The sequence below is a fragment of the Aspergillus brunneoviolaceus genome, assembly GCF_003184695.1.
Source record: "Aspergillus brunneoviolaceus CBS 621.78 unplaced genomic scaffold BO95scaffold_38, whole genome shotgun sequence".
Classification (NCBI taxonomy): Eukaryota; Fungi; Ascomycota; class Eurotiomycetes; order Eurotiales; family Aspergillaceae; genus Aspergillus; species Aspergillus brunneoviolaceus.
This window is the reverse complement of record NW_020290768.1, coordinates 298,329-320,165: the sequence shown is the minus strand read 5'-3', so window position 1 is coordinate 320,165 and position 21,837 is coordinate 298,329. Positions and strand designations below refer to the sequence as shown.

The window sequence follows — 21,837 nt, the reverse complement described above, 5'->3', positions numbered from 1 at the left end:
TCAGGTCAGGTGACCGGCAAGGCCATTGAATCCCTTCTCCATGAGATATACTTGGATCCCCAACCAAGAGTACAAAAAAGCCACGGTACAATACTTTCAGGTTGATCTCACTGCTACTGGTACAACTAATTGGTGCTGTTTAGCAGTATAGCAGTTTATCTCTGTGATCTTGTGTACCAGCGAAACTGAAGCGACCGATAAGGCTCTCCGGGCTGGTTCGCATCCGAACTTTTTTCAGTCGTGCTTAAGGAAGAACGTATTGAACAATTCCAAGGCCAAACAACAAGAATCGCTCTCAACTCGTCTCTATAACTTTCCCTCGTTATGCTAGAATTCAACGATGATGCGTCCAGGCGCGAAAAGTGCTTCACCAGCCTAGGACAACTGCCGCCATTCATCGATCCTAAACAGCCACCGACAAGAAAAGTCCCGTTCTCGGCCATTCTGGGCCATCCTTTCGTCCATACTGTATGTTGGCCCACAATACAATAGAGCCTTACTAACAATACCACCAGGTCGAAGTCACTTTACCCAAGGAGGCATACACAACCATCCAAGCATCCTTGGACAGTAAACTACAGAAGCTCCGCTATGCGCGGGTGTTCATGTCCCTGTCGTCTCTACTGGAGACGGAATTCTTCAACACCTACATCAAGAAAGGTGCACCTCACTGGCTTCACAGATCACTCAGCGGTGACCTGATGGTGCTGACTTCTTTCTTTCGCAGGAAACATTCTTATGATATCGGAGGGCCGATCAGGCTCAGACAGTGTCTTCACGCTCCGAGATGGTGCCCCCGCCTCCCAGCAGCTCAATCTAGTCCAACGCATGAACAAAGTTCCCTAACCAGATCCCTAGGCATCTTGAAACTCGAGCTCAGCAGGGAGATCTTCGAGCGGACCGGTTTGACAGGAAAGCCCATCCGCAGCGGCGGCAGGAAACACGCAAAAGAGCGATACAGTACGCCCCCCTCCCCCCCCCTCTTTCCAATGCCAACCAACCACAGAAGCTAACCCTCGAACCAGTCATCGAACTCAACCTCCGCTTACCATCGATGCTCCACGGCAAAAAGGGCTTCAAGCGGATTGAGTGGGCCTTCCAAAACGTCCTTACCCAGTCCGTAGCCTGGCTCTTCTTCGATCTTTCATCCGAGACAAATGGCATCGCCGACGGTACCCCTAACCCCCCATTACCCTTCTCCCAAAACCGAACCCTACCCTCGACGTATACAGCACTCCGCAAAGCTAACATACCAGCACCAGACGACCTATCCCTCAAAGGCAACCACCCGCAAATCCTCCCCTGCTCGCCCGCCATCACCGAACACCCGCAAATCCTCGTCCCGCCTCTCGACACCCTCAAACTTCAGGACTCGTCCACCGCAGCCGCAGCCGCTACCCACCAAGCGGAATTGCAAAACCAATGCACCGAGGTCTCCGAATGGCTGGCGATGGTCTCCCTCGGCTCGCCGCGCGTCACCGCCGCCGACGACGTGGACCCGTACCTGAGCCGCTACAGCGTGCCGGACGCGGACGAGGCCCAACCCACCGACCTCGTGTCGCTACGGTGGCGCGGCCTGATCCCTTCCAAATGGATCGTGGGGTTGCTGGTTCAGTTACTGTGCGTCTTCTCTGGATCACCCCACTCCCCCACTCACTGTGAAGGAACGACTACTGATACCATGGTGGTAGGCGGGAGACGGCTGCCGGTGGCTCCGCGGCAGCATCCGCTTGGTTCGCCATCTCAGCGAATGCGCTGGGCCGGGAGGCGGTCGAGGCTCGGGACGGGTATTCGCTTTTGGTGCTTCCGGCGTTGACGATGGCTGCTGCTGCGCCTTCGGGGCCCGAGGATGAGGAGAAGGTTGGCAAGGATGCGATTGCGGCTGCTCGGCGGTTGGGGCGGCACTTTGTCAGTTGGGAGTTTGTGGGAGCGTCGGTTCTACAGTAACGTAACGGGGTTGGTTTTTTGGATACCTGTTGGAAAATGTGTAGTTGATTATACCCCCCTGTGTTGGAGAATTGTACTGTACACTCAGACAAGAAGTTTTTTCTGCATGTATAGAGATGAATGACACTACGATATCTGACACATGCCGATGATGAGGAGGTGATAGCACATCATACCCAAAAAGAAATTCAAAGGAAAATAACACCAGTACTTCCCAATACAATCCATGAACCCCCCATTCCCTAAATTATACCCAACACAAACCCCAACGCTCAGATGATATCTCTCGATAAACCAATGCATATTACAAAAAACAATTCAATCACCCGACAAGGTCATTGACCACATCCTGCAGAACCGGTCGATTTCCAAGGACCTTGTTGCCGCTCATCAATTTCGCCCCCTTCTTGGCCGGTTTCCTCAGACCCTGGGGCGTGAGTCGTGCCTGCACGGGACTCAGCGGTTTGCGGACGCCGGACTTCCTGCCAGCAGCAGCAGAAACAGGGGAGTTCTTTTTGGTCGGGCTCGGCGATGTTGCTACTCTTCCATGCACCGACGAAGCCTGCGTTGAGCCCATGAAGTTGTCGGATTCGAAGAGGTGATTTTCGAGGGCATTCTTCGGCAGGTCGTAGATCCACCCGCGGTCTTGGACCAGCTTCACGTACTTGCCGAGAAGCTCGTTGCCGTCGCGCAGGGTGCTCTTGCTGCCGACCACGAGCAGCTTGGTGCGTGCGCGGGTCAAGGCGACGTTGACGCGGCGCCAGTCGCGGAGGAGGTCGCCGACGTGGTTGTCGACGTTGCTCCGGACGCAGCTCAGGATCACGATCTCTTTGTCCCGGCCCTGGAACTTGTCGGCGGTGTGCATCTCGAGGTCCGGGAGGTAGCGGCTGAGGTTGAGCTTGAGGAGGGACAGTTGGCTGCGGTAGAATGTGATGACGCCGATGCTCCGTGCAGGGATGCCGCAGGAGATGAATGCCTCCACGAGCTGGGTGCAGAGCTTGGCCTCGGTCGGGTTCACGATCCGGGAGCCGTTGGTCTCGTCCAGCGCAGGCGCGGCAAGTGTGTCTGTGTTGACCAGGCGGGTTTTGGCGGACGGATCGACGAGATCACGCAGCCAGCAGCGGCCTTGGCTTGTACCCAAGCAGATCTGTTTCATATTTGGAGACTGGGGGATCTGGCCATGATGATGCTGCTTGATCCCGTCGATATTCGGGATTTTCAGAGAGCGTACTGCAACCTCCGGGGTACCGCACTTGAGGTGGCCTGAGTATATGAGGTTGTTGGAAAGAAGCATGATGTCTTCGCACATGCGGTATTGATGCTCAAGGTTGACGACCGACTCTGGATGGGCATCGGAAAGTAACTTGAAAAGACTGACGTCAAGACCCCCTTCTTGAGCTTCTTTGTTCTGCACTAACGGCGGTAGCTGATAGTGATCACCGACAAGGATGAAAGTCCTTGCCATTCGGATCGGGCCTAGACACACAGGAAGTGTGATCTGCGATGCTTCATCCACAATACAATAGTCGAAGATTCTCTGGCTGAAGATGCTGTGGCTGACCCCGAGGCAGGTCGTTGCCACCACCTGGGATTCTTCGTACGACGCCTTGAGCTCTTCAATGGTTTTCTTCGGGATGGCCGCGAGGTCAGCAAACTGCTGCACATCTGGATGCACCTTCGTAGGAGCCCCGACCCGCAGAATGCGGAAGTTGTCATCCCGGATCTTCAGCAGAATATTGTCAACAGCAGTATGGGTGTAAGAGGTGAGCAGAACACTTTTCCCTTGCGCGACTAATGCGCGAATTATGTGGGCAATGGTCGTCGTCTTCCCCGTTCCAGGCATTCCAAGTACCAAAGCATAGTCTCGGGCACTCATGACTTTGTCGATCGCTTGTTTCTGGTCGATGTTCAAGTTCGCCTTGTCAACACCAGGGAGTATATAGCCTGACTCCATGGGTTTGAAGGAGGGGGCTTCAACCTCAATAATCAGTCTTCGTAACTGCTTGGCTTGGAAAAGGTCCTTTTCCATCATGGAAACAAGGTTTGTGCGGACAATTGCCATGCCGTTACTAAACTCGTCCTTGTCCAGGCGATAAACAGTTTCTTCGTCCAATTCGACTGGCGGGGAAGAGACACCTTCTTCGAGTATCTCCATGATGCCTTTGAATGACTGGTTGTGTTCGGCATTGAAGCCCTTCATCCGCGTCCTGCCGTGGAGCTTTCGATCAACCGTGACGGTGATGCTTTTCGCGCTAACCTGAACGACATAACCATTTGCAAGGGCAAAGTGACCTCTCTCATCGGAAACCACAATGGGCTCGCCTATGCTCAGCTGGGATTCAGTGAAGGAGAAACCCGGAGGTGCTTGCTTCTTGCGGAAAGTGTATCGGAACCGGTTGATCTTGGGTCCATCTTTATCTTCATAGGTATGATCAGGATCGATCACAACATTGCCAAAGCAGCGGCCGAGAGCTTCGCGCTCACTACTCAAGAGTGTCCAGAGCTCGCGTTTGAACCTGATCATGCTTTGTTCCTCCTTTGTCAACAATTCATCCCATTTCTTGAAGAACTCCTGGTGTTGTGGATTCAAGTGTTGGGTAGCTTTAACGAAATCGTCACCAAGACCACTCGTTTCTCCATCACCGTTATCAGCAAGCTTGTGGTAGATGAAGCAAGCTGTCTTCGAGTAGCACTTGTTACAAAATGCGGCCTTCTTGACCATTGGAGGCAGCTGGGTTCTTTGGCGCATGTACCCGACCACACGGTTTCGTTGTTGAATCATTTGAAGAAGCTCATGTCGGATGCCACGAATTCGGAAAACCTTCGATGTCTCAAGATAGTACAATAAGCCGAATGTGCAATCGATGTCTAGCAAAAGGATAGTGAGCGGCCAGATTCAAGATCAGGATACATGAAAATCTATAGGTGTTCCAGCCTACCATAGCGATCCGAGAGAAGCAGTGTGTAAAGTGCGGTTTGAGCCCGATGAGCTTGGTTTGTGTCTCTATTTCCCGTCTTCAATTCGAGAGGTACAAGCAATGTCTTATCCTGCCCTTGCTCTGAGCAGGCAACCTGAACCGTGGCATCAATATTGCCTTTGAGTCCGTACATCGGAGACCAAATATGCTCTTCAACTTCGAGAAGCTTATTTATACTCAAGCTAAGCTTGGAGTTATGTCGATCCTCGACGCTCGATTTCCCCTATGTTCAACTGTCAGTATTGCGCCTCGGTCGAGGGAAGGCTGCACTCACGCTTGGCTTCGGCTGGAGAAAGCGTTCTGCCCAATCCTGCACGCCTGGAACTCTGCTCATAACATACTCAATGGCTTCCGCGACAGTCATGCGAATCAGGTATAGATCCTCAATCCGCTTGACGATCACATCCTCCACCAGTAGCCTTAACGAAGCCGTATCCCATCGGTTAACCTTGATAGCTTCTTGGAACAGCTCGTGGAATATGTTGCCAAAGACCTGTGCTTTGCTTACATCGGTTGTGTTTTTAATGCGTTCCTGAAGAGCAGCACGACGCTGGCAAGTGATCGAGTCGGCCACGATAGTCGCCGATACTAGATGATCCGGATGAAGTATCACCATGTTAGCAGTATCGTCAACTACGCATTGACCCCTGGCGTCAAATTCTCCGATCAGGTGAATATAGGATTCCTTCGTACACGGGCTATCGAACCATGACTCCCGGAGAATAACCACTTTCTTGTCTTCCTTGGCCCGCTCAGCTTGTACGAGGAGCACCTGTTTATAGTGTCAATAATGGGTGGGGGCATTGAGGGCGTGCAGTGGGCTGACCTGTTCGGGTTGGACACGTCCTCTGGGGTTGGTATACGCTGACTCCGCAATTTCAACAATTAAATAGCGCTTGATAGCTTGTCGACTTCTAAGGTTCTAGAGAAGGCATACTTAGCATATTGATAACGAGCATTGATTCACTAGGAGAGACAAACATGATCCGTTCCATCTACTCCTGATTGCCTCATAGAATGTTCGATAGCATCCATGTCTAAGCTACCATCGTCAAACTCATCACCAGAGGAGATGTCAGGGTCCTTTTTCGTCTCATTAAGTGTTCCAACTGCCAACGCAAAATAGCGCTGAGGTCCAGTGCCGGACAGTGGCTGTTCCGGCACATTTGGCCCTTTGGGTATGGGCCTTGCAAGTTTCACGCTTGGCGCCTTATCACACTCGGCAAGAAGATCTTCTATATTGTCGGAAAAATCATCAAAGTCATCATCGAATTCATCACCGTTAAGTTCGAACTCGTTGTCATTTGTCATGGCCGCATCCACTTTTGAAGTGGCTGTGCTGGTAGCAGCAAAAGTCACCCTCTTCTGGAGGAGGGGAGCCCCTCCATTCGGCGGCATTGATGTCGACGTGGCAGGCTGAACATCCTCTGCAACATCGCGCGACGGGTTGGGATCCACGAAAGGATCCATTGAAGCTTCTGCAAGTTCAAGAAAGTCATCATCGAAGTCATCATCTCCATAGTCCGAAGACAAGTCGTCGACAAATTCTGTAGTCTGCGGCGCGGTCCCAGCCCCAACGGGAACAATCGCGTCCTCGGTCTTCTTAGGAGAGCAGCTAGGACTTCTGCCTTCTGTTGGGGACGCCAGATGACTTTTGGATGTGTTACCGCGCTTTGGGACTGGAGAAGAGTCTGGCGCAAATGATCTTTCAGGAACTTTTTGCAGAGTCTTCTCCATCTGCTTGACGAGAGTGCTGAGGTTGGAGGCTTGATTGTTGCCCGAATCGACATTGCTCCTTGTCCTAGAGAAGATGCTGCGACCGGTACCGAACCTTTCGTTATCGACTCTTCTCCGCTTCGCCTTGGAAGTAGGCCACTCGGCATTGCAGCTATTCGACCGTCTCAGCCCGGAAGAGCCTCGGCCTGTTCGGGCTGAAACAGGTGTCTGTGGGGAAGATGAAAGCAAATGCGCAAATCGTGGTTGAGCAAGTTCGCCAGTACCATTGGCAAGGGACTTGCCCACATAGTTGTTCCATAGTTCGGTGGCAAGGTCATGCTGGGGCGTTCTGATCAAGGATTGGTCGTTTGGCAAGTCAATCGATTCTCTCCGCTTGCTTTTCGAGGTTGCTGCCAAAGGGGAGCTCGTTGGCGACGAGTTGCGGCGACGCTTCTTGCCGTGCAATGCAGGTGTTTGCGACATTGGATCGGCATTGGAGCTCGCAGGGACATGTTGCCAGGTGACGTAGTCTTCGGGCGTAAACTCTTGCCCCGGAGCACTATTGAAAGCATCCTCGGCATTGCTGATTAGATCTGCGAGTGGTATTCGATTTCCTGGTGTTTGGGGACATTCTTTGATAGGCTTCGATTCAGTTACTTCGATCGTAGGTGGGTTGATTTCCGATTCTGGTTGCTGTTTTTCCACCACACCATTCAGCCACGATGTTTGATTCTCCTTGTTGGCATGGTCTGTGGTTGCTGTCTTCTGAGGGGTCTTCTCTGGGTTTTGTGCGTCTTTGCTGTATCGAAAAGCGTTCAATTTCGAGCGAGACTGCGAAGAGATTTTGTACGCTCCTGGGGGTCTGTTCATGGTGTTTATTGCTGGTTGTGATCGTGGAGTCGGGTGATTAAGCCGACATCGCGATCACAGAAGTCTGTACAATATCTTTAGCAACGGAGCGGAGCGCTGGATGACGATGGATGGCGCGGAAACAAAGTCGTTGATTGTACCTATATTCAATGGGCAATTGATAGATTCTTGCTGAGTAAAGTGGTAGAAGAGGGCAAGAACTGGAGCAGTTGAAACAGGCTCAACATAACTTGGTAAATGCATGTGCAATGAATGGCAGCTCAAATGCACGCACGATGCGATAAGCCGATCGATCTCATTAGTCCTCAACGCGTCGGCGCGTCGAGTGTTCCTGCCTCAGGTGTATCTGTGGGCTATGGATTGTTTGCCTGTAATCCCAGGCAGAAAGGCGGTCCAGGAAATTTGCCCAGTTGGGACTAGTGGCTATGACCCCAGCAAGTCATCGGCCTTTTGCGGCTTCTGAACATCAACCGCTCGACCGACTCGTCACCCCTCCACCTAGCTCCTCCTACCGCTCCGACGAAAGAATTCGATCTCGAAGTCGCTCAATTGACCCGACTATTACCATCGCTGGTCGACCGGATTGTTGAACTCGGTGTTCCGTGCCAGCAGCCCCTGCTTCATTGCCTCAGACAGGGATCCTCACCCGCCACCGCCTGTCCCATCTTGTCCAGCTTGAGGTTTCCTACACCTCAACAGTTATACGCCACATTCACAATGTCTGCTCGCCCACTGTCGTCTTGCCTTCGCGCCCGGTGCTCTGCCCTCCGGGCTCAGAATGTCCAGGGTTTCTCGACCCGCAGCAACCTCCGTGCCGCCGACCACGGTGACCACTATGATCCCCCGACTGGATACCTCTTTGGCCTGAAGCCTGGCCAGAAATATCAGAAGGAAGGCTGGGAGAATATCTGGTATTACGGATTCATCGGCAGTCTGCTAGTCACCGGCGTCGCATATGTTTTCAAGCCCGACACCTCGTGCGTCCAACCCTCGCCCATTTCCCCAGGCTCCGCGGCTAGCTTCCCTGTCACACGGAGCTATGCTGACACGGTCACTTTGCTCTTTCCTTGCTGACCGTTACTTTTAGGATACAAACATGGGCTCTCGAGGAGGCTCGCCGGCGGCTGGAGGCCGAGGGCATCTTGGAGGACCCCGACAAGGCCCAGCGCAAGTAAAGCGCACTAGTCCAACTTCTCCCTTGTACTTTGTACATAGATTGGCCGGGCGTGGAAGACGGTTGTTGATTGAATGGTTACACGTGTTATCAGGCACATTCCGGTCCGATCCTAGACAGGGTTTTCCATTTCACTGTTCGCTTTTCTTTCCTTTCTTTCCTGTTACCTGCGTGTGTCTTGTCGTTGTTTATATCCTTTCATTGGCTCGCTTTATGAACTTAGGAGCGGAAGAGAAAATAAATCAAGACTTTTTGATCACAATCAAGTTATGCAGTCATTATAATACCTTCTACGAGTGGTAAGGAAATCTCTCAGCCGTGGACCATGCTTTCAACGATTGGTAGACAAATAGATGTGAGGCCATCCCTTCTGTACAAGGTTGCTTTCGAGGGCTATACCTGCGGATATATATCCGTACGTCTGAGTAAGGGCATTTCCCTTCGAACCTTCGCAAGAAGCTCCAAGTCAATGTCAGCAACAGCGATTTGCGGTTCCTCATACTCATCTCCGAGACTCGCTACCACTTCACCCCACGGATTCACAATTAACGAGTGGCCATAGCTGACGCGCTTCTCGTTGTGTGGTCCTGCCTGTGCAGCTGCTACAACATATGACTGAGTTTCGATAGCTCTAGCCCGCAGAAGTGTTTCCCAGTGCGCTCTACCAGTGGGGACCGTAAAGGCGGATGGGTAGGCGATGATCTGGGCATCCTGTCGCCTGAGAGCCAGACTGAGCTCGGGGAAGCGCAACTGTGAAGTTTGTCAGTCGAGATGAACTTGAGTCGAAGGTAACGGCATATGACTTACGTCAAAGCAGATAGATAAGCCCACGCGCCCAATGGGCGTCTCGAATGGCGGCAAGATCTCCATGCCCTTTTCAACACTCCTGTACGTTGAATGTCAGTGAGATGGGTTCAGCTAGCAGCAACTATAGGATTCACCCACGCGCTCTCTTTCAGCACTGGGCCACCTTTGATATCGACGTCGAACAGGTGAACCTTCTGGTAGCGCTGTATTATGGAACCCTTATCATCGATCCAGATGAGAGTGTTCTTCGTCCTATCATTGGATGCCGGTTCATGAATTCCGACATTGATATGAAGCTTGGCTAATTGAGCCTCTTTCTGTAGACCTAGGACGAATTCACTATCTTGCATGGAGCGCGCAAGAGATATCGTCTCGGCAGGCGAGGAACCAATGTAATCTGAGGCTTCGGGGAGAAACAATGCCTGGCATAGCTTATATTAACACGCAGTATCAGGATGTAACTCTGTTGGTCTTACTTTTGCACCAGCTGCAGCTGCTTTGCGAACCAGCGTTTGGCATTGTGCCAGATTAGCTGCCAGACTCGCAGTCGAGCATAGTTGACCAACAGCCTATAGCATCAAGGCACATGTATCAGTGAAGTGATGCGATAGAATACATGAAGAGCCAAAATAAGAGCCTACTGCAAGAACCATATTCAGCCGACTATCAGAATCCGAAACTTCGTAGACAAGTACAAACAACAATATGCGTCAAGTGGGAGAGTGATGGAATATGTCTTCTTATCACGGCATCGCTTAGTAGATGCTGCCCGCAATTACGTCGGCAGACTTTCCCGATCCGGGCGCCGACATTGCCATCCCGCTTCAAATCCGCAGAACTGGGCGAACCTCCGCCGACAGCCACAACCAACCAACCAACCATCTAACATTTTTGTCGCTTCGATACACAGCGCTGATCACAAGCGCAGTTGCGACCAGACAGAATGAAGAGCTTACGAAGAGATCTCTCCTCGAACCCGCAGGCTCAAAATGTCACCAGCAAAATCTTCGTCCGGTCCACGAAAAGTGGGAAGGTGCAAAAGATCGTTCGCGAGCTCTATCTGAGACAGGATATTCCATGCTCGTCGAAGCTTTGCACGGTGTGTCCGTCAGTTGCGCCTGCGGATGCGAATGGAAACAGTGAGCAAGAGACCTGCGGCCCTTGATTGACGGTGGAAACTGGCTAATGCGACGAATTAATCTCAGTTACGCCGTTCATCCTCTCCGAACAACCCGCGGGCACCAAAGCTTTCCCTCGTGGCCATTACCTTGTTCCTGATACGAATGCGCTGCTGAATGGAATGGACCTTTTCGAACACACCGGAGCCTTTTACGATGTCATCATTTTACAGACCGTCCTCGAGGAGCTGCGGAACCAGTCTCTCCCCCTCTACAACCGTTTGCTTGCGCTGATCAAAACCGACGAGAAGCGCTTTTATCTATTCTTCAACGAGTTCCGCCTGGAGACCCATGTTCGACGTGGCCCCGACGAGTCGATCAACGACCGGAATGACCGAGCCGTTCGAGCCGTGGCCAAGTGGTACATGGGACATTTGCTGTCGACGGCCAAGAAGGCCAAGAAGGAGCGTTCGATCCCGGCGATCGTGGTCATTACCGACGACAAGGAGAACTTGCGGAAGTCGAAGGAAGAGAACATTACCGCGCTATCACTGACGGATTACGTCTCGGGTCTGGAGGATTCCGACAGGTTACTGGACATGATCAACGAGTCGAGGGAGGCGAGAGAAGCCAAGGGCGCACGCGGCGAGCTCTTCTACCCTGAATACTACACCATGTCGAAACTCCAGACGGGCCTGAGGGCAGGAACATTGCACCAGGGTGTTTTCAACGTTTCGCCGTACAACTACTTGGAGGGCTCAGTTAACGTTCCAGCCTTTGACAAGCCTCTACTGATCCTTGGCCGCGACAACAGCAACCGAGCTATCTCTGGAGATGTCGTTGTGATTGAAGTGCTGCCTAAGGATCAGTGGAAGACACCATCGACCAAGCTTGTGGACGAGGAAGCTGTGACCAAGAATGACAACCCAGATGCCGAGGACAACGAGGCGGTTGTTACTGAAAGAGAGCGCAAAGCGTTGCAGGAGGAAGTCAAGAAAGCCCATGGAAAGAACTCAGAGGGTAGACCACAGCCAACGGCCAAGGTTGTTGGAGTGATGAAGCGGAACTGGCGGCAATATGTCGGTCATGTCGATTCAGGATCAGCAGGTTCCCAGACCAGCTCGAGTCGACGACAGCAAAATGTCTTCGTTCTGCCCATGGATAAGCGTGTGCCAAAGATCAGACTGCGCACTAGACAAGCTGCCGATCTCATGGGGCAACGCATCCTGGTCACTATTGACGCTTGGGACCGCGATTCACGATACCCCACTGGACACTTCATCCGGTCATTGGGAGAACTGGAAACCAAGGGAGCCGAGACGGAGGCCTTGTTGCTTGAATATGACGTTCAGTACAAGCCCTTCCCCAAGGCCGTCCTCGACTGCCTCCCTGCGGAGGGTCATGACTGGAGAGTGCCCGCGAGCAAAGACGACATTGGCTGGAAGGGGCGGAGGGATCTTCGAGACCTTCTTATCTGCAGTATCGACCCCCCTGGCTGTCAGGATATCGATGACGCTCTGCACGCACGACCATTGCCGAATGGCAACTTCGAAGTCGGTGTTCACATCGCCGATGTCTCACATTTTGTCAAGCCCAACAACGCGATGGACCTCGAGGCCTCGCAGCGTGGAACCACGGTGTACCTTGTCGACAAACGTATTGACATGTTGCCGCACTTGCTCGGTACCGATCTGTGCTCCCTGAAACCCTACGTGGAGCGGTACGCCTTCTCCGTCCTATGGGAAATGACCCCCAACGCGGAGGTTGTGTCCGCCGATTTCACCAAGTCGGTGATCCGGTCCCGCGAGGCCTTCAGCTACGAGAAGGCCCAAAAGCGGATCGACGACCCGAGGCAGACCGACGAACTCACCGAGAGCATGCGCACCCTGCTGCGCTTCTCTAAGATCCTCCGCCAGAAGCGCATGGACGCCGGTGCGCTGAATCTCGCCTCGCCCGAAGTCCGGATCGAGGCGGACAATGACGAGGTCGGCGACCCGCTGGCCGACGTTAAGACCAAGGCGATGCTCGAGACGAACAGCCTGGTCGAGGAGTTCATGCTCCACGCCAACATCACCGTCGCCACCAAGATCTACAGCACCTTCTCCCAGACGGCCATGCTCCGCCGGCACGCCACGCCGCCCCCGCAGAACTTCGAGGAGCTCATCAACCAGCTCACCAAGAAGCGCGACCTGCGGCTCGACGTGTCCAGCTCGCGGGCGCTGGCCGACTCGCTCGACCGCTGCGTCGACGCGCAGAACCCCTTCTTCAACACCCTAGTCCGCATCCTGGCCACGCGCTGCATGACCTCGGCCGAGTACTTCGTCGCGGGCGCGCACGCCGAATCCGAGTTCCGGCACTACGGCCTGGCCTCCCCGATCTACACGCACTTCACCTCGCCGATCCGCCGGTACGCCGACCTGCTGGTCCACCGCCAGCTGGCCTCGGCCATCGGCTACGAGGGCGAGGACGGCCGCGCCGTCGTCGAGGGCGTCATGACCCGCAACCGCCTCGAGGACATCTGCCGCAACATCAACTACCGCCACCGCAACGCCCAGTTCGCCGGCCGCGCCAGCATCGAGTACTACGTCGGCCAGGCGCTCAAGGCCCGCGGCGAGAAGATGGCCGCCGACGGGGTGGACGGCGGCATCGAGGAGGAGGGCTACGTCATGCGCGTTTTCGAGAACGGCGTCGTCGTCTTCGTGCCGCGCTTCGGCATCGAGGGCGTCGTCCGCCTCGAGGACTTCGTCCTCCCCAAGGACGCCGCCCTGCGCACCGTCGCCGAGCGCCGCGAGCTCGTCGTCCGCCGCCAGAGCGACTTCGACAGCGAGGAGTACACCCTCCGCGTCTCGGACAAGGGCGACGCCGACCAGGCGCACGGCGTCTCCGTCGAGCTGTTCCAGAAGGTCAATGTCAACGTCAGCTCCGTCAAGGAGGAAGGCGGTCGTGGCGCTGGGAAGCGGAGAGTCCGCATCTTGATCTTGGGCCAAGGCGCTTGAACATACTAACAGACAATACAAAGGGGGAAAAAATGAAATTATCTATCGATTTATGACTGGCATAATACAAGAGGATTTGGGCGTCTACCGGTGTCTCGCACGTAGGATGACTGTACTAGATTTAGTTGTGTTCAATCTAAAATTTCTATGCGGGTGTAACGATATCCGAGATCTTACGATCTTGTACATCTTCGACCTTTGACTCTTCCCCCTTCTCAGTACTGATTCTCCACACTATACTCTCTGCAACGACACCATCCCACGCAACAAGCCGACCGGAGACCAAAGGTGCGACTTTGACACTCCTCGGGTTGTTACCTGGTGGTTCGTCTCCGTCGCACCGGTTTCGATCTTGGAACCCCCGGGGGGATCCTTGACCCCGGTCTGAGGAGACGAATCATTCGGCGATTTTTCGGCCGCTGCTTGCGCTATTTCCCTAATCTTCCACCCCCGGACTAGCCAAAGACACAAAGCCGCGCCTATGTACATGAAGCCGGTGAAGATCTGCACGCGCAGATACGCCGCGTCGCCAGCGTGATTGTTACGCAACAGCAGGGCAATCGCCTCCGACACGGTGCAAGGGGGCACCAGCACCAGCCAAGTGATGCTCAATCCGCTGGGCAGATCCCGGAGCCCGATGATCTCGCTCGCGACGGGGGCGACCGTCGCCCAGTAGGTGCCAGAGACGGTGCCGACCAGCACGGCAAAGAAGCAGACTACGCCCATACTGCGCGCAAACGTCCAGATGACGAGACAGAAAAGACCGCACAGGAATGTGAGGAAGGAGGCGATGTTGATGCGACCGAGGCGATCGCTGAACATGCCAACGAAGGGGCGGCCCAGTCCTTGGCCGAGGTTGAGGAGGGCGCTTACCACACTACCCTGGTGGGAGGTCAGGCCCACGGAGAGGGCGAAGTTGGCGACGCTGAAGAGCAGAGCAACGTAGCCAAGCATGCTGAAGACACCCCAGCCCAGAAACAGCAGGAATTCCGGCCGCTTGAGGAGCGGCAGCGCAAAAGCCTGGTGCCGGCTGCCCACGGCCTTGTTGCGATCGCGCAGGAGGTTGGCGCACACCAGGTTGACAACGCAGGCAATGATGCCGAGGATCCGAAAGGCCCAGGGCAGGCCTAGGCGAGGGATCATGGTGCCGACGGCGAGCGAGTACATGAGACCACCGAGGCCAGACCCGGCGGCGTTGATCCCCATGGCCAGGCTACGGCGCCGTGAGAACCATTGCGGGATGATACCGACGGTGCCGACGAAGAGAAAGCCCATGCCCCAGCCAAAACAGACACCTTGACTGAGGAAAATGTGCCATCGTTGGGTTGCAAATGAGGACCCGATGAGCGAGATCGTCTCAAAGAACACACCCAGGTTGAGGGTTAAGCGCGTGCCGAAGACATGGATAAGGTACGTGGCCACGGGGGCCACGAGAAGCGCACAGGATATACTCAAGCCACCAGTAAAGGCATAGGAGAGAGCGGAGGTATTAGGGAACACATCATGGGAGAGGTAGTAGGAGAGAAACACGCCGTAACTCTATATTGGTTGGTCAGCCGTCGGATTTTCCCATGTGCATGACGACTACTGACGCTGTTGATGCCCCAGGTGTGGGCATTGATCCAGAACACACAGGCAACACACACCCAGCCATATCCTCCATCCGGAGGAACGTCTTGCTCATACTTGGATTCTGCGTCCAGCGGGGCAGACAGTTGTGGATTATCCAGATCAGACGATGGTCCTAGATTCGGGTCGCTATCATGTCGTTGTGAACGAATGGTGTCGACTGGAGCATTACCTGCCATGATTAATCACAGCCAGCCTGCAAGGATAGAGTTCCGAGAAAACGAGTCTTAGGTTGGACCTCGTTGGTCGATTTCTATCAGGTTCACGACATAGAGCGCAGTGCGGATTTATCCCAGATGCGTGTCAGTCCCAGCCATGGGCCATGAAGAAGTGGACCAGACGGCCAGGAAGAGGAGAACAAGTACATTTCGAAGGACGAAGGGGAGGAGTCAAGCAGAGATAGAGGCTAAAGCGAACGATGTGTCATTGATCCATCCTTCTACTAACGAGATTTGGGCCCGAATCTAGCCAGTCAAGAACGGTTAACGGGCATCAGTCGGCGAGTTGTCCGACTCGAAGAGAGCCCATCATTGGGCCAAAAGTAAATCCCACACATGAAGAGGAGCAGCTGGGCTCTAGGCGGGAGTATGAAAGGGGACCTGATATGCCGATTGACCCGGTGCGGAGTCCGGGGAGGAGACGAGTAGCGTCGGTTGGTTGCGCCAGTCAGAAAGAGTTTAGGGGTGATGACTGATGAGTGATGACAGCAGCTCCAGATCATTTCCAGGCTCCACCTCGACGATGTGAATCCGGGGTTCACTTCTAGAGTTGCGCAATTCCAGGTTGTCAATGATGCAGACATGTTCTGGAGACAGGAAAGAATGGCCCGAGAGCCACGTGCGGCTGCACGCTGTCATGAAGCATGGCTGCTGCTAAGGATCTTTCACACGGAAGATTGCGGAAGGTTTGTATCTTTTCAGGTTGTCTCCGTACTCCGTATCATGCTGGGCAATTTACCTACCTAGTACTTGGCTCTGGCAACTCAAGGGTCTTACTTGAATGGGAATCGTCTCAGCATCCGATCACGGGACACAGCTGAAGGAAACGGGGCTAACCTGACCAGGCTTAGCTATCTCTACCCCGCGGTGGCCTCAGGAAAATGGCAGATATTTGGCTAGTTTGGCCTGTTTGTCCTGTTTGTCCTGTGCCCGATGTGTGCCTTGGTGCCTAAGTGCCTAAGTAGTGTACCTGGTTGTCATGGGTGATGGAATCAGCAATCATCATCAATCATCATCATCATTGATGGCCAGAGCTCAGCTCTGCTGCGGCTGAGCTGAAGATGTGGTGCCTGAGGAAAAGTCCCGATCGAACTTGTTATCGTGCCAGTCTAATCTCCGACACTGTATTTTCAGCTTCTCCCCCTCATTGACCTCCCCCCCCCCCCTACTACTAAACCGAGATTCAATGATTTCTACTCACGAGGGAGTACTGATCTAGTTCCCGATCGGCAATGCACACACACTAGACTCCATTGCAGCAATCCTCGTTCCTCTGACACCGCAGATGAAACAAGCAACAAATCGACTTAGACTGATCCGATCTGTCTAGTTCATTCCAGCTTGTCTCTGATCCACTCGCCCCAGCCACCTTTCCACCTCTCATTGGCCCTGTTCAGCTATAATAGTCACTGACTTCATAGCCCTCCCTCTCCCTGCCTTGAGCAGCGGCCAACTCATCACTCGAACCCCTCCCCTTCTCTCGTTCAAATATTTTCCTGTGGTTCATGACTCTTCATCATACATCTCCATGGCCAGTATGATGCATAGGCCTCAAACTCAGAAGCCCAAGGAGGGCCAACGCAAGTTCTCCCCTCCTGGCCCGACTTATATGTCCGACGACCAGATCGGTATGTTTACAGTGCCGCGCCAAAGCATTCTCTTCCCCATCCAGCCTTTATCTGTCTCGTGTCTCATTCGGGCTGTCACCGCTTCGGATCGAGGTCTCCATGCTGATCTTCGACCTACAGCAACCTATTTGAAAGATCTGCGGACTAATCGTCCTACACGTCCTGGCGGATCCAGGCCGCTTCCCGTAAGACCTGCTGCGGCGCCTACTCATCCTCATGATGATTTACCTCCGCGAGCGGCATCGGCGATGTCGTCTTATGGTTCACCGAGGATGCAGTCTAGCCCTCCCTCCCCAGAGGCCAGATTCCCTCGGGCCACCAGTTCGCTCTCTAACCATAGACCAGCCTCCGCTTTGGGAGGTCCCACCGGACGTCCTTTGGTCCAGGAACCGAGAACTATCCCAATTAGGCAAACTGTATCACCCGCGCGGGTTTTTTCGCGAGTGGAACAGATTCCCCCACGGCCTACATATCGTGAAAATCCCCAGCGACGCATAGAGAAAGAAGAGGCAAGATCCTTGCGTGATGCATTGCAGGAAATGGACCTTCATGACGAACATGATCTCCACGCTGCTGCCCAAGATGAGGCCACGGAATTGGTATGGATGCATCAAAATCCAGGTATACCGTATAAGAATCCCTATGCACCTTACCAGAATCCCGATCTGCAAGATCTCCAACAAAGCCCTCCAAGAAGTAGCTTCGCGTCTCAAAATGGTGGTCCTAGCTCCCCCACAGCACGCAGGGACAGTCGTCGGCTTATGTTCCAGGGATCGACTGTTAGCCATAGTGGGACGAACGGCTTTCGGGGAAGTGAAAGAAAGTCCTCAGTCGATGGAGCTTCACACACCATCTTGGAAGAAGGGTCAAGCCCGACGAAAAGTCCGACCAAGGAAGGGAGCCTGCGAAGAAACATGAAGGTCAATTTCGCACTCCCTCACGAGGGTGAATCAACGGTGACCCCGGGCGATAATCATGGATTAGGCTCGGCCAGTGTCAAGAATGAAACATCCAGAGGCATCTTCAGAAACCCGGACGACCAAATCTACGAAGAGCCCCATCTTTCTCCTCGGAAGGATGAGGGTAGTCGTTCAATCTTCTCTAGATCTGATTCATCTGCTTTGAGGAGCAAGCCCCGGAATGCCCTTCCTCGCGGGTCCCGACCTCTGCCTGGCCGCTTTGGTAGTCTCTCATTCGTTGATAAGCTTTCTCGCTTCGAGATCCATAAAAATCCTCCGAGTCAAACGAGAAATCCTGAGTATACGACGAACGAGCCTCGGTCCCAAGAAGCGCCGCCTGAACCTGAGGCACCTCAGCAGCAGATTCCAACGAAAGATGGCCTTGAGATCCGCAGTGACGAGCTTCGAGCTGCAACGAGCAAGAAGCTCAGGGATCGCAGCACCAGGCTTCCCATGCCCACTGCGGTGAGCGACCGAGCTGGTCGGCCTATAGTGAGTTTTGATCCCAGATGGAAACCTACCGAGGCACAAAGCCCTCCCAAGCGCGACAAGGGCTGGGATGCAACACCACAACCGCTGCCTCCAGCGCCCACGATCGAAGTGTCCGAAGCACCATCCGTCCCGGTAATAAACCTACCGGACGATAAGGAGCCTAGAATTTCTGAGATCTCTGGCTCTCGCGGGGGCTCCGGGATGGCTGTGAAGCCATCACCAACTCCGCCAAAAAGTAATGCAGGCCTGACCCGGGCTTCTCCAAAGACTGCGACGACCTCAGCGAGTCGTTGGCTATCGACTTATACACGCTCCGGGGTACCTACTGCCAAGTGCGAGAGCTGTACACTTCCGATTGCGGGGAAAATTGTGACTGCCGCGGGCACTCGATTCCATCCCGAGTGTTTTGTGTGTCATCATTGTCAGACACCTCTTGAGTGCGTGGCGTTCTATCAAGAGCCCGATGCGAAGAGAGCCGAACGACTAGCCGAGTCAGCGGCCGATGATGAAGAAGCTCGGGCGTTGAGATTCTACTGTCACCTCGACTTCCACGAGTTGTTCAGCCCCAGGTGTAAGAGTTGTAAGACACCGATAGAAGGGGAAGTGGTCGTGGCGTGCGGGGCCGAGTGGCATGTCGGTCATTTCTTCTGTGCTGAATGTGGTGATGTACGAAAACCCCCCAAACGTTCCTAAATCCTGCGCACTGCTAACCTTTCCTTTTTTTTCCTGCTTCCAGCCCTTTAGCTCAGAGAAACCATTCGTGGAAAAGGATGGATTTGCGTGGTGCTTGCAATGCCATTCCCGCCGGACCGCCCCCCGCTGCCTCGGCTGCAAGAAGCCCGTCCTGGACGATGTGGTGATTTCCGCCATCGGCGGCCAGTGGCATGACCAGTGCTTCGTCTGCCACGAGTGCGGCGACGGGTTCGGGTTCGAGGGGCGGTATTTTGTCCGCGAGGGCGAGCCCAAACGAACGGCCAAGGGCCGCATCATCGGAGGCCCCGTGCAGCTCGCCGTGTGTGAACGCTGCGAGGGCATCCGACTGAAAGCATCCCCCTGAGATTTTCCCACCCGAACAAAAACACCTTGGACAGCTTCGAATCCTGGTTCGATTCGTGTTGCTGCATTCTTTTGTCACGTCGAGAGTTGGTTGCAAGTCAAATTCTCTACAATCCACCGCTCCCTCCCCGCGTCACAGTGCGGCTCATTGATTGAGATACACACACACACACACACACACACACACACACACACATACACACTGCTGATATATATTTTTTGGGCCAAGTGCGCCAACCCTGATCTTTCTTGAATTCATTTTGCATTGTTCTTTTGCCAGCCAAAGTTGACTACTAGAAATCCACCATATCAATATGCATAGCAGCAAGCGGGAGTTTAGCACGCGAAGTATGTTTTCTGGACGAGGTCTGAGCATGAGAATGTTGTTTTGCCGTTTGTGGTAGTTATGCTTTTTCGTTTCTCCGGGATCTTGTTTTGGCGTTTGTTGCTTCTCCTTTTCGAAAATCATGACAGCTGGGATGCCATTTCTTCAGAGAGTACATCTGTCGACAGATTCTTGAACTACAAGACGAACCGTAGATCCCCGCAGGCAGTCGCCTACATCGAAATAGGCACACAGAAATCAATCCAGTTCGCAAGCATATACGATTCGTCTATATAACTTTTTTGCTAAACCCTTCCTCCCTCTTCCAGACAAATCATACTCCCAGGACAGAACGATGCGCGCTAAGCCCTAAGCCGGCCAAGCGGGGTCCTCCTTCCTCCGGAACACGGCGACATACTTATTGCCCTTGTTGCGCGTGACCTTCTTCGACTCCTCCGTCTCCTCGCTCATGACGCGCACGCAGGGGTCCTGCGCCAGCTCCTCGTCCGTCAGGCGCTCGAACAGCTCCTTGACCGTGCCGACAGCGCCATCGACGGCCTCGGCGTCCTCGCCCTCGCGGAAATGCCGCAGCACCCAGTGGTGGTACTCCTCGACGTCGGTGATGGTGTAGAGCAGGCCGCCGGGCCGCAGGGCGTAGGCGTACTCGGCGTTCAGCGTCTCCGAGACGATGCGGGCCTTGTGCTTGCGGGCCTTGAAGTGCGGGTCCGGGAAGCAGATGAAGATCTTGGACAGCTGGTGCTTGGCGAAGAAGTTGGGGAAGAACTTCATCGTGTTGCTGCGAATTGCCGTGATGTTCTGGTAGCCGCCGGGGACGAGGGTGGTGGCTTCGGTGGTTTCGTCGGTGGTGGAGGGGGTTTCAGTGGAGGTCGGTTCGGCTTCCATGGCGGTGGATTCGGTGGTGGGCGCTTCGGGGGCTGCGTCTGCTGTGGCTTGAGTGGTGGTGGTGGTGGTGGTGGTGGTGGAAGTGGAGATGGAGGCTTGGGTCGACTGGAGTTGCTGCTGCTGGGCGCGGAGGGCTTGGATCCGGGTGGACAGGTAGTCGAGGACGGAGACGCGGATTTCCATTCCTGTGTTCGCCGACAGCACATTAACTCTCTGCTACTTTGCGGTAAAGGATATGCCCTGCGCGAATATGATAGACAACGAACAACAACAGGGTAATACATACCAACCATCAATGTCTCCGGCAGTAACGGCGCAAGACCGACGAGCAGCCCACCGAATCCACACCCGATATCCACGATCTCCACATCCTTCAGCAGCTGGCGGGTGCCGATGAGGTTCGTCTGCGAGGGGTCCGGGTTGACGTAGGCAGGGAAGTGCGAGGCCCAGTCCATATGCGCCGGGCTGAGGGGACTATTCCACAAAAGAAGTCAGTCACCCAGTAGTCGAGGATAGAAGACACCAAGAAAGCCAACATACTATTGCAACTGATGATCCGAGAACGGGTTCGCATGCGCCCGCTGACGGTAGAACTTCTTCTTGGGCAGCTTGACCCGGGCGGGGAGGCTGGTCTCGTTGGTGGTGGTGGTGCTGCTGCCGCCGTCGGGGTTCGTAGCGGCTGCCTGCTTGCGATACTCATCGCGCTTCTGGCGTTTGGCAGGTGGAGGAGTCATTGTGATTGTGGTCTTGCAGCGTTGACTCGATAATTGTCACTCCAATGCGAAAAGGTGGGGAAGATACACCCCAAAACAACCCAATTGTAAATCGGTGCAGCGGGGGAGGGAAATGGAAGGTGGTGACGGCCGAGGGCGAAGGCGGAAAATTCTCCAAAGCGGAGAGAAAAGAAAGGAAGGGAGGGAGAGCGGAAAGTTGAGTTTAGCTCCCATCGCGGGGCTCCTGCTGCTTGCTGCCGCCGCCGCCGCCTTTGCTTATCGATACCGGCGGTATCGGTCAATCGACT

The 21,837-nt window shown here is 54.2% G+C and overlaps 8 protein-coding genes across 8 annotated transcripts; 4 read left to right on the top strand and 4 right to left on the bottom strand.

Annotated features, from left to right (window-relative positions):
• Positions 1-324: 324 nt before the first annotated feature.
• BO95DRAFT_364390 (ribonuclease P protein subunit p40) lies at positions 325-1,947 on the top strand (the record flags this gene model as incomplete). The annotated part of the gene is made up of 7 exons (XM_025582656.1): positions 325-468; positions 516-660; positions 728-790; positions 859-960; positions 1,026-1,172; positions 1,263-1,658; positions 1,724-1,947. 7 exons carry the CDS (start codon positions 325-327, stop codon positions 1,945-1,947), a joined length of 1,221 nt encoding a protein of 406 aa, XP_025441745.1.
• A 3,678-nt stretch (positions 1,948-5,625) lies between these two features.
• BO95DRAFT_150953 (bifunctional ATP-dependent DNA helicase/ssDNA endodeoxyribonuclease DNA2) lies at positions 5,626-7,776 on the bottom strand. Its single transcript, XM_025580640.1, has 2 exons — positions 5,907-7,776; positions 5,626-5,847 (listed from the first exon to the last, which is right to left on the bottom strand). Exons 1-2 carry the CDS (start codon positions 7,509-7,511, stop codon positions 5,710-5,712), a joined length of 1,743 nt encoding a protein of 580 aa, XP_025441744.1. The 5' UTR covers positions 7,512-7,776; the 3' UTR covers positions 5,626-5,709.
• Positions 7,777-7,988: 212 nt separating this feature from the next.
• BO95DRAFT_514935 (uncharacterized protein) lies at positions 7,989-8,940 on the top strand. The gene is made up of 2 exons (XM_025591712.1): positions 7,989-8,488; positions 8,599-8,940. The coding sequence occupies exons 1-2, from the start codon at positions 8,229-8,231 to the stop codon at positions 8,684-8,686; spliced, it is 348 nt and encodes a 115-aa protein (XP_025441743.1). The 5' UTR covers positions 7,989-8,228; the 3' UTR covers positions 8,687-8,940.
• A 19-nt stretch (positions 8,941-8,959) lies between these two features.
• On the bottom strand, positions 8,960-10,145 carry BO95DRAFT_514934 (carbon-nitrogen hydrolase family protein; the record flags this gene model as incomplete). The annotated part of the gene is made up of 5 exons (XM_025591711.1): positions 8,960-9,435; positions 9,493-9,571; positions 9,631-9,914; positions 9,969-10,061; positions 10,134-10,145. 5 exons carry the CDS (start codon positions 10,143-10,145, stop codon positions 9,079-9,081), a joined length of 825 nt encoding a protein of 274 aa, XP_025441742.1. The 3' UTR covers positions 8,960-9,078.
• A 222-nt stretch (positions 10,146-10,367) lies between these two features.
• Positions 10,368-13,753, top strand: BO95DRAFT_514933 (exosome catalytic subunit DIS3). Its single transcript, XM_025591710.1, has 2 exons — positions 10,368-10,631; positions 10,698-13,753. Exons 1-2 carry the CDS (start codon positions 10,436-10,438, stop codon positions 13,604-13,606), a joined length of 3,105 nt encoding a protein of 1,034 aa, XP_025441741.1. The 5' UTR covers positions 10,368-10,435; the 3' UTR covers positions 13,607-13,753.
• BO95DRAFT_150840 (MCT family MFS transporter) lies at positions 13,724-15,560 on the bottom strand. The gene is made up of 2 exons (XM_025580638.1): positions 15,199-15,560; positions 13,724-15,145 (listed from the first exon to the last, which is right to left on the bottom strand). The coding sequence occupies exons 1-2, from the start codon at positions 15,412-15,414 to the stop codon at positions 13,841-13,843; spliced, it is 1,521 nt and encodes a 506-aa protein (XP_025441740.1). The 5' UTR covers positions 15,415-15,560; the 3' UTR covers positions 13,724-13,840.
• Positions 15,561-16,616: 1,056 nt separating this feature from the next.
• BO95DRAFT_150873 (LIM domain protein) lies at positions 16,617-19,661 on the top strand. Its single transcript, XM_025580639.1, has 2 exons — positions 16,617-19,198; positions 19,269-19,661. The coding sequence occupies exons 1-2, from the start codon at positions 16,982-16,984 to the stop codon at positions 19,587-19,589; spliced, it is 2,538 nt and encodes an 845-aa protein (XP_025441739.1). The 5' UTR covers positions 16,617-16,981; the 3' UTR covers positions 19,590-19,661.
• A 516-nt stretch (positions 19,662-20,177) lies between these two features.
• trm8 (tRNA (guanine46-N7)-methyltransferase) lies at positions 20,178-21,675 on the bottom strand. The gene is made up of 3 exons (XM_025583606.1): positions 21,357-21,675; positions 21,103-21,290; positions 20,178-21,001 (listed from the first exon to the last, which is right to left on the bottom strand). Exons 1-3 carry the CDS (start codon positions 21,548-21,550, stop codon positions 20,283-20,285), a joined length of 1,101 nt encoding a protein of 366 aa, XP_025441738.1. The 5' UTR covers positions 21,551-21,675; the 3' UTR covers positions 20,178-20,282.
• Positions 21,676-21,837: the final 162 nt, after the last annotated feature.